Below are 11,358 nucleotides of genomic sequence, written 5' to 3'. Positions count from 1 at the left end.
TATGCTATCTGCTATAAAGTTGTGTAATGTTGCATGGTCTCATTATCTGCACTGTTGCACAGGCTGGACTTGAGCTACGCTGTTCTTATATGGCATGAAACCCACTTTCTCATGACGCAGGTCACAGTGGAGAATGGTCCTATAGCCACTTTGTCTGTTGTCTGGTGGATTTAGAGATAGGGCTTGGAAGCATAGAATTTGTGACAAAATCTTGAAATACACTGACAAAATCTTGAAAGTAACTGAGTAAATTTTGAAATTAACTGAAAAAAATCTAGGAATTAGTGGACAAAAATCTATAAATGTATTGGCAAAATCTAATCAATGCCAAGAGGACAATAATAGTCACGTTCGCTTTATCACTGCCTGTATGAGTCTGCTATTCCTTGTGTGATCGGAGGCAATGTCCTTGTACAAACTATTGGATTCAAGAGGTCTGTGACACACCCGTCTGCTTGTGTAGTGTGTTCATGTGTCAGAGGAATATTCTGTGGATTCGGAAAAAGGAGTAAAGATGGAGGTTGCAAAACCAGAGGTTACAAATAACCCTGTGGAGTCTGTGAATTCTACAAATAAGGTAGAATATAGAACTTTGTTCCTAACTCTAAACCTTCAACCTTCATTCTTTATTTGTTTATTGAATCATAAAGTAATAAAAGTTGAAGCATATGTTTGCCGAATTCATTTAGTTATTTTACAATTGCTAACATATTTGGATAACAGTGGGCCACACATTTTTGTAGATAATAGTAGCCTATTATGCTAGTTTTGAATGCATATCAATAATACTGTTTATTCAGTGAGATTTAGACTAACAAGCATATTGAATACCTGGATACTTGCATTATCTAGCCAGTATTTACAGGATGTCTAAACCTGTATTCTTTAACAATAGATAATTATGATCCTTGCTCTGGAAATAAGGGGCTTAAGACATGTGCGTCAAGTGTCACCCTAGATTAGCTGGTGCAGTCTGAAAACTGTCTGCCTACACATATGCGTCAAGTGTCACCCTAGATTAGCTGGTGCAGTCTGAAAACTGTCTGCCTACACATATGCGTCAAGTGTCACCCTAGATTAGCTGGTGCAGTCTGAAAACTGTCTGCCTACACATATGCGTCAAGTGTCACCCTAGATTAGCTGGTGCAGTCTGAAAACTGTCTGCCTACACATATGCGTCAAGTATCACCCTAGATTAGCTGGTGCAGTCTGAAAACTGTCTGCCTACACATATGCGTCAAGTGTCACCCTAGATTAGCTGGTGCAGTCTGAAAACTGTCTGCCTACACATATGCGTCAAGTGTCACCCTAGATTAGCTGGTGCAGTCTGAAAACTGTCTGCCTACACATATGCGTCAAGTATCACCCTAGATTAGCCGGTGCAGTCTGAAAACTGTCTGCCTACACTGGATCTTTGCTAAGAAAAGAATTTCATTTAAAAAATCTATAAAAGTGGAAAGTGTTGTTCCTGATAAGCTTGTGTGGACTGCACAGGCTAATGAGGGACCTCTTGTGTGGACTGCACAGGCTAATGAGGGACCTCTTGTGTGGACTGCACAGGCTAATGAGGGACCTCTTGTGTGGACTGCACAGGCTAATGAGGGACCTCTTGTGTGGACTGCACAGGCTAATGAGGGACCTCTTGTGTGGACTGCACAGGCTAATGAGGGACCTCTTGTGTGGACTGCACAGGCTAATGAGGGACCTCTCTTTACGCACATGCAATGTTCCTCCTTGTCCCAGAGTGAGGCGCATATATTGAGTGCTTTCTTGTTATTCAACTTACAAGTAATGGAATTGGAAAACATTAATTTGAAAATATAATAATGCAAAGACTTCATAATGCATCTGTTTGCACATGTTGAAGCATACATGGCATAGTGATCTGTTTTTTCATGCCACTATTTTAAAGGGGGGGGGGGGAGGACATATTGTAGATTTAATTGCCCTTGCAAATCCTTGATTCCTTTGCTCTGTCTGTCTGTCTGTCCAATTCATATTTGTGTGTTGAGTGATGCTTATAAAGCATTGCTGCATGCTTTTAGTAAAACTTGACAAGTAGTTCCTCAACAGTTAAGTAAAACTTAACAAGTATTGCTGCATTAGTTGAGTGATCCTGATCAAGTTTTGCTGATTAAGTTGAGTAAAAGTCTACATGTTTTGCTGCATTAATAGATAAAAACTTAACAAGTTTTGCTGCAGAAGTTGAGTGGAACTAAACAAGTAGTGCTGCTATGTTTGAGTAAAACTTAACAAGTAGTGCTGCTATGCTTGAGTGAAACTTAACAAGTAGTGCTGCTATGCTTGAGTGAAACATAACAAGTAGTGCTGGTATGCTTGAGTGAAACACAACAAGTAGTGCTGCTATGCTTGAGTGAAACACAACAAGTAGTGCTGGTATGCTTGAGTGAAACATAACAAGTAGTGCTGCTATGCTTGAGGGAAACTTAGCAAGTAGTGCTGCTATGCTTGAGTGAAACATAACAAGTAGTGCTGCTATGCTTGAGTGAAACATAACAAGTAGTGCTGCTATGCCTGAGTGAAACCTAACAAATAGTGCTGCTATGCTTGAGTGAAGCATAACAAGAAGTGCTGCTATGCTTGAGTGAAACTTAACAAGTAGTGCTGCTATGCTTGAGTAAAGCTTAGCAAATAGTGCTGCTATGCTTGAGTGAAACATAACAAGAAGTGCTGCTTTGCTTGAGTGAATCTTAACAAGTAGTGCTGCTATGCTTGAGTAAAGCTTAGCAAATAGTGCTGATATGCTTGTGTGAAACATAACAAGTAGTGCTGGTATGCTTGAGTGAAACATAACAAGTAGTGCTGCTATGCTTGAGTGAAACATAACAAGCAGTGCTGCTATGCTTGAGTGAAACATAACAAGAAGTACTGGTATGCTTGAGTGAAGCACAACAAGTAGTGCTGCAATGCTTGAGTGAAACAGTAGTGCTGAATTATTTGAGTAAAGCTTAACATGCTGCTATAGTTCAGTAAACTTAACAATTTATAAATAAGTTCATGAAGTTAGCACATTACTCTATAAAAGGATGCCTTTAGTAAAAGATTATTTGAACACTTTCATAGTAGGAATCAAACCCCAAACACATTAGGATGGCAAAATGGCATTAAAAACACATAACAATCCTAAGCATTCTTTGAATTAAATTTCAGACATTTAATGGCATAGTGGATATGATGTCTGATAGTGTTCGGGAGGTCATGGGTTTGATCCCAACTGTCCATCTTTGATCTCCCTATAAGACACTGAGTACTGGTTCTACCCAGGACACAGGCCTGAGAGCCTTTCAATAAGCCTTCAGAACTCAAATAAATATGTTTAACATAATTTTCAGACCCAGTCTGATTTCTCGGACACGTCCAGCGTGAGTGAGTCCAGGCACCTGTTTGAAGATGAGAGGCGGGCCGATCAGGATCAGTCTAGCATTCCGATGACTAGCTTCAACTTCATTAACTCGATCATTGGCTCCGGAATTATAGGTGAGTGGTATTTATGGTATTTCTTTCATTTAAAGGAAGTCTTTTATAAGCAAAAACCCAGCCTAGGCTAAGAGTGCATTCCTGGATTAGCCTGTGCACTTCATGCACATGCATTCAGCCCTGTTTTCCAAGAACAGGGTCCATGTGTCTCAGTATTTAGTGTCAATATTAGTTCTGTTTTAATTGGCTGTCTCATATTTACATTGAATGTTGTTTTGATCTTTGTTCATTACGCTATTCCATTATTTTCAATAAAACTTGGAGTTTTGTTTGTTCTCATGAATTCCAATATTTAACCTTTCCTATTTTATTGTAATAAACAAGTTTCATTATTCAAGTTCAATAGCAATCAATAATATTTTCAATGTAACATTATCAATAAAGTCTGACATACAGGGTTGGCTGGTATTTTTCATCATTCTTCATGTACTTCTGATTCAAGCAGGGTAGTTGTCATTCAATGACTTGTCAGTAATTGACATAAGGTATTTGCACAAAGAACTGGCAACAAGATAGCTAACTCAGCAGCTAACTGACTGCCTCCACCCAATTCACAGGTAAACTGACCGCTTCCATCCCTTATACAGGTAAACTGACCGCCTCCATCCCTTACACAGGTAAACTGACTGCCTCCATCCCTTACACAGGTAAACTGACCGCCTCCATCCCTTACACAGGTAAACTGACTGCCTCCATCCCTTACACAGGTAAACTGACTGCCTCCATCCCTTACACAGGTAAACTGACCGCCTCCATCCCTTACACAGGTAAACTGACTGCTTCCACCCCTTACACAGGTTGATCGCCTCAACCCCTTACTCAGGTAAACTGACCGCCTCCACCTTATACACAGGTATATTGACCCCCCTAAACCCCTTACTCAGGTAAACTGACCGCCTCCACCTTATACACAGGTATATTGACCCCCCTCAACCCCTTACTGAGGTAAACTGACTGCTTCCACCCCTTACACAGGTAAATTGACCCCCTCAACCCCTTACTCAGGTAAACTGACCGCCTTCACCCCTTACACATGCTTACGCACATGCAATACGCTCCATTTCATCAGAGCACAGCTCATTTGCATTTGTTAAAATATAACAAGAAATATCTTTAAAAACTTTTTTTACAAAGTTTGAAGCAAATTTCACGGATACAAAGTCTTTGAAATTACTCGATTTTTGTATTTTTTCTTCCGAATATTCGATTCGGAAAACTGTATCCGAATATTCGGTCCGGGACCGAATATTCGGATATTCTGATATTCGTTGACATCCCTAGTTAATTTTGAATATTTCATTGAAATTTAGCTTGTTAGCCAATCAGATCATGTATTTTCTCTATGAGACACATTATCACAAGCAAAATCTCTTAAAGTTTTAATTATATCTAAGACAAACCAAGCCACTATCTGACCCCAACAAGTTCTGTCCATAGTTTTCAATTGACCCTTGCTGTGGTTAAGCAGGGCGTAATGCATGGGGTAAAGTGTTGTCCCAGATACGCCTGTGCAGCCTGCACAGGCTAATCTGAGGGCCAACACTTTTAGCCTTTAAGAAAATTTTAGCTGAGAAGAGACTACCTTTGAAAGAAAATACTATTGAATTGGAAAGTGTTGTTCCTGATAGGCTGTGCGGACTGGTTCCTGATAGGCTGTGCGGACTGGTTCCTGATAGGCTGTGCGGACTGGTTCCTGATAGGCTGTGCGGACTGGTTCCTGATAGGCTGTGCGGACTGGTTCCTGATAGGCTGTGCGGACTGGTTCCTGATAGGCTGTGCGGACTGGTTCCTGATAGGCTGTGCGGACTGCACAGACTGATCTGGGATGACACTCGAAGCACATGCATAAAGCAACCCCGTATTTCCAGGTCATTTTCTCTAAGAGGCCCACCATCACAAGCATACTCCCTGGACAGTCTGACAAATCTATTACAGACACTTGTGCTCTATCTGGCCCTGACACGTTATCTCAGTTTTCAATTGGCCTTGCACCGGGAAACTGGAGCTTTATGCAAATGTACCATAAAAGCAGAAATTATCTCTCAAAGAAACCAAGCCACTGTCTGACCCTGACAAGTTCTGTCCGCAGTTTTTACTGTTAGATTGTTTTCCAAGTATTTTCGGTCTATAATGGCAGATCAATGGTCTCCCTAACTGATTGTGACTCCCCTGATGGGGATGTGATCAATACCCTTGCTGGGGGCATTTAAATGAGGTGATCAGTTAACATCGTTGCATGGTTGATTACCAGATTTGTTGAAAAGTTAAGACTGTAAATGGTCCCAACATTTGTTAAATTTAGAATGAATCAAATTTGATACACAAAAATGGCAATTGTAAGAAAATGAAGATTTTAAAAACATTTTCAGAAAAAGGCCAGAAGAAAATCTGTTAACTTAAGGATCTAGAAGATAACCTCATAATAGGCTTCAACATCTTCACCTTATAATTCTTTAGGAATTAAAGCCACACACCTTATTTGGCATAGTAAAAATTTTAATTTAAGTTTAAAGTAACATTGCTACTCAAAATCAACGAAAATTTCGTACAATATTTCGTAAAATATAGCTAAACAATTAAAACTCATTGTTCCTTATGGCCATTGTCGAAATGTCAACGCCAGATGTGGTTTGGTAAAATAGGTGTTTGTGGATACAAAATGCTTGTTTTTATTATGGTTTTAAAATGGTACCATTTTAGCGTTTGTGTGTCGTATCAATAGATATATTCGTAGGAAATTAACATGGAATTTATTGTGGTCACAAATAAATAAAAATGAGCATTTTGTATCTACAAAAATCTATGTAATCATACCACATCTAGTGTTGAAATTGTGGCTATTGCTATAAGGAACACTGATTGTTTAGGTGTTACCTTTATTTTACAAAACACTTTACTAAATTTTCGTTGATTTTTAGCTTTATAGAGACTTTAAATGAGAAAAATATTTTATCTATGCCAATTAGAATATATCTGATGGTTACAAGGTAGAAATCCGTCTTTTTTGCGCTTTCAAACCGAAAAATGATTGTGTTTGTCGAAATGGACGTATACGTCTAGAAATCCTACTTTTGGTTTTAAAAGCAGTACCATTTGAAAAATAATAAATTACTTGCTAACTAGGCTATAGATTTAATTTTATCTAGATAGAAATCTGTCTTTTTTGCGCTTTAAAACTTAAAAATTATCGCGTTTGTCGAAATGGATGGAAGTATATGTCTAAAAATCCTACTTTCGGTTTTAAAAGCCTAAGTGCCGTTTGAAAAATAATAAATTACTTGCTAACTAGACTATAGATTTAATGACAATGTTGCAGACTTTCAAATTGCATCTATATATGTATTGATTAACATGTATTTCATTTCAAAGTCAGAGGCAAGGTGTGTGGCTTTAATGCATATATTTAATGGATATAAAATATTTTGTATTTGTTTACATTTCAAAACACATGACATAAGCATATTTAAAAATGCATTGATTTTAATAACAATTTACAACTAAAACAGTGGATAGGGTGGTCGCCTAGCAACCAAGAGGTCTCAGGTTCAATCCTGACTGTGGCAGTGTTTTTTAGATCTCTTCAAAGATGCCAAGTACTTTTTTCTACCCAAAAAATGGACTCGAGATAGTTTCAATAAGTTTAAGGCTGTTAATACAATCAAGCTAAAACAAATAGATTTTAACTAATTGCAAATTTAATGTGATTGTATCACAAAATTGTTGAGTATTTGATTTTAATTTGTTACATTACTAGTATAGTCTATTATTTTATTATTTGTTGTTTACACTGCATTAATTAGAATTTAAACCTATAAAATCTGGATATATGTGTACCCAACAGTTACAAGGATGTATTAACAGAATGCACAATTTACTAACAATAAAAAAACATTATTCAATGTACAATGACTCAATGATTGACATTAATGGATGTTTAAGTACCAGATTGCAGATTGATAAATTTGCAATTTTCCAACTGATTGCCCACGACTGAAAAAAGAGAACAGAGTGAAATAACACCACTGTCTATAGATAAACACTTTAAAGGTTGTCATGCTGGAATTAATACGAGTTGTGTTCTGAGAAAACTGAGCATAATGCATGTGCGTCAAGTGTCGTCCCAGATTAGCCTGTGCAGTCTGCACAGGCTTATCAGGGATGACACTTTCCGCTTTTATGATATGTTTCATTAAAAGAAAGTCTCTTCTTAGCAAAAATCCAATTTAGGCGGAAATTGTCGTCCCTGATTAGCCTGTGCAGACTGCACAGGCTAATCTGGGACGACACCTTACGCACATGCATTATGCCCAGTTTTCTCAGAACACGACTCATATGGTAACAAGCTGCCTACCAACCCCATTATGGGAGCATAGTTCAGTCCGTCTTGGTTCTACCAATGAAATATTTTGCAATATTTAAATATTGGAATAACACCGACAATGATGTCATTTCTATATTGATAAACATCATGTTATGTTCAAAATAAGTTTTAGGTGTCACTGTTTATTAAAAGATAAAGGACCATTATTGTGTTGTTGCAAATCAAACTTATGTATGGCTTTATATCCAATTTTTCAGAACTTTGAACTGTTTTGATTGGCTTACACACAATGAAACAGTTTTTTGAACAAAGGTTACATAATTCTGACATAAATACAGACTGCTACATAATTTTAGGCAAAATTAACTTATGAAAATAAAAACACAAAACAAACTGCAAAAGCAATTTTTTGTCAGACACTTAAATTGTAATGGATTTTCCTTGGTCCATTCTAACACAAAATCAATGTTTACCAAAAGTTTTGGTTGAATGTCTTTTTATATCAGACCTTGAAAAAATCATGAACTTAAAATTTAATGAATATGCCTTATATAGTATTGTATGATTCCATGAAATTTCTTGTCAACACAGCTTAATAAATCAGCACTATTTAGTTACTTATTTTGTGATTTTCAGGCATTCCATTTGCTATGAAGCAGGCAGGGTTTGGACTCAGCATAATACTTCTCATAGTAGTTGCAGTTATAACAGGTAAACTATCTCCATTCATTATTCTGCTTTAAGTACTGGCAGTTATACAGGTTAACTATCACCATTCATTATACTACTTTAAGCAGTGGCAGTTATAACGCTTTAAGTAGTTGCAGTTATAACAAGTTTTTATCACCATTCATTTAACTACTTAAAGTAGTGGCAGTTATAACAGGTTAACTATCACCATTCATTAAAGTACTTAAAGTAGTGGCAGTTATAACGCTTAAAGTAGTTGCAGTTATAACAAGTTTTTATCACCATTCATTTAACTACTTAAAGTAGTGGCAGTTATAACAGGTTAACTATCACCATTCATTATACTACTTAAAGTAGTGGCAGTTATAACAGGCAAACTATCTCCATTCATTATACTACATATAGTAGTTGCAGTTATAATACTGCTTATTGTACATAAAATCCTGTTTTGTTGGAAAGTGTTATCAAAGATTAGCCTGTGCAAAAATTACATCGACTGTTTGTTAATATTTAATCGGAAAAAAAAAAGATAATAAAGTGGCATACAGTTATTAACCCTTTTATGCTTAGCGTCTAGAAAAAATGCCTTGGCAAACAGCGTAGACCCAGATGAGACGCCGCATGATGCGGCGTCTCATCAGGGTCTGCGCTGTATGCTTAAAGGAATTTTTGTAAGAAATATTCTAAATATCGAAATAAGTATACTAGACATCCCTAATTTTGGAAATAAATTGATCCAATTTAGAAGGATGAGAGATTCCACTAGGCATAAATGGGTTAAGGAGGATAAATAATATTTACATTAAATTTAAGCCTCCCTTTTAAAAAAAATCAAGGCTTATTTCATTTTGTAAAGTGATTCCAAAGAAGACAGTCTTTACGCACATGCATTAAGCCCTGTTTTCCCAGAGGAAGGCTCATTTATATGTTTGCATTTCTATTTGCAGATTACTCCATTTTAATGTTGATAGAGGCGGGGAAGCTGTCCAACACCAAAACTTACCAGGTACATGTAATAGTGGGGGCTTATTGATGAGGTTTTATCATCTTCGATTTCTATCCTGATTAACTGAAACATATAATAGCCTGGGAAACAAATAGCATGTGGTCATGTTTGCAAGGTAATTCATTTGCAAACAATAAAGGCTTATATGTCTATAAATAGTAAAATGAATAATGATTTAAGCCTTGTTCTTACAAAGGGAGGCTGAAAGTATGTGCGTTAAGTGTAATTCCAGATTAGTGTGTGCAATCATTCTTGACTTTTCTATAATTGTATTATTCCTAACAAGAAATATCTTTAAAAAAGATTTACGGCGTTGATTGTGGTTGGTGTTGATGAACGATAAAAAGTTATATCTATGAGATCAAACATAGCAAATGCCTTTTTTTCTGCGCAGTTCTTGGCTGCATCACACGCAAATCAATTACGGGATGTCGCGCCAGATTTCGTGGCTTATTTCGCTTTATAAGATATTATTACTCAGTTATCTATATAAACAGAATAGAAACACATGCGAAGCATTAAAATAAATAAAAGCATGTAGTTCAGCCGGTAACACTCCAATCTTATTTGATTCCAATATTTATAGTATCGTAAATCATCGTGCTCATGCTTAATTAATTGGTCGAAATGGATAAATATTTCTAATTAGATTAATCATAATTGGTCCTTATCATGCAATTGTTTAAAACACATTAAAAATCTATGATTGACATACCATAATAATATCGCCGAATATCTTTCTTTAGTATCTTTCTGATAAAAATAAACTTCAAGTGCACATAGTTTACGCGATAGCGTTTATATAATGATTTCTGTAACTGACCGCAAACTGACATTGATAACTTGCGGGTTGGAATGCAATTCATTAAAGTGAGGTAACAATTCCACTGCTGGAACGTCGGCTTGTTTAAAGCTTTAAACATTTATGTGTTTAACGGTCAATTTCGAAAACAATTTGCAATATCGTAGTAATTACCAAATATGAGAACACAGCCTTTAAGTACAGACACTCTGGCGCTGACATTCTTGCAAAAAAAAGAGGCACACACTCTGTATTGATGTCGATAATTGAGTGTGAAACTGCTACATAATCTTACTGTCTTAAGATCATCTTACTGTCTTTAGATCATCTTACTGTCTTTAGATCATCTTACTGTCTTTAGATCATCTTACTGTCTTAAGATCATCTTACTGTCTTAAGATCATCTAACTGTCTTTAGATCATCTTACTGTCTTTAGATCATCTTACTGTCTTTAGATCATCTTACTGTCTTAAGATCATCTTACTGTCTTTAGATCATCTTACTGTCTTAAGATCATCTTACTGTCTTTAGATCATCTTACTGTCTTAAGATCATCTTACTGTCTTTAGATCATCTTACTGTCTTAAGATCATCTTACTGTCTTTAGATCATCTTACTGTCTTTAGATCATCTTACTGTCTTTAGATCATCTTACTGTCTTAAGATCATCTTACTGTCTTTAGATCATCTTACTGTCTTTAGATCATCTTACTGTCTTTAGATCATCTTACTGTCTTTAGATCATCTTACTGGCTTAAGATCATCTTTTACTGGCTTAAGATCATCTTTTACTGGCTTCAGATTATCACACTTAACCCTTTCCCCTTCAGAAGCAAAGTGAAAAGGGCTATGTGCAAACAGCATAAAACCAGAACAGCCTGCGAGTAGCTCACAGTCTGTTAAGGTTTTATGCTGTTTGCTGCTCAACAGTTTATTTAAGGGTTTGAAAAGAAGCCATAAAAACTTGAATCTAGCAAGAAAGGTCTTGAATTAAATATAACATTTTAAGATACTGCAAATGCGTGAACATACGTATCTAA

At 36.5% G+C, this 11,358-nt stretch overlaps 1 protein-coding gene across 6 annotated transcripts in view; it reads left to right on the top strand.

Moving 5' to 3' along the window:
• Positions 1–11,358, top strand: part of LOC127854840 (putative sodium-coupled neutral amino acid transporter 11) — a 57,218-nt gene that overhangs the window by 26,856 nt on the left and 19,004 nt on the right. For 3 of the 6 annotated variants that reach the window (XM_052389901.1, XM_052389900.1, XM_052389904.1), the window contains exons 2-5: positions 175–577; positions 3,354–3,498; positions 8,456–8,530; positions 9,457–9,515. In XM_052389901.1, coding sequence (XP_052245861.1) covers positions 515–577; positions 3,354–3,498; positions 8,456–8,530; positions 9,457–9,515 — 342 coding nt within the window. In that variant the 5' untranslated portion in view covers positions 175–514. Of the gene's footprint in view, positions 1–120; positions 578–3,353; positions 3,499–8,455; positions 8,531–9,456; positions 9,516–11,358 lie in introns of all 6 variants that reach the window. The other 3 variants (XM_052389902.1, XM_052389899.1, XM_052389905.1) reach the window with 2 other exon arrangements.

Source organism: Dreissena polymorpha, chromosome 13, assembly GCF_020536995.1.
Source record: "Dreissena polymorpha isolate Duluth1 chromosome 13, UMN_Dpol_1.0, whole genome shotgun sequence".
Taxonomy (NCBI): domain Eukaryota; kingdom Metazoa; phylum Mollusca; class Bivalvia; order Myida; family Dreissenidae; genus Dreissena; species Dreissena polymorpha.
The sequence above is the reverse complement of the archived record's forward strand: the minus strand, read 5'-3'. Positions and strand labels throughout refer to the sequence as shown.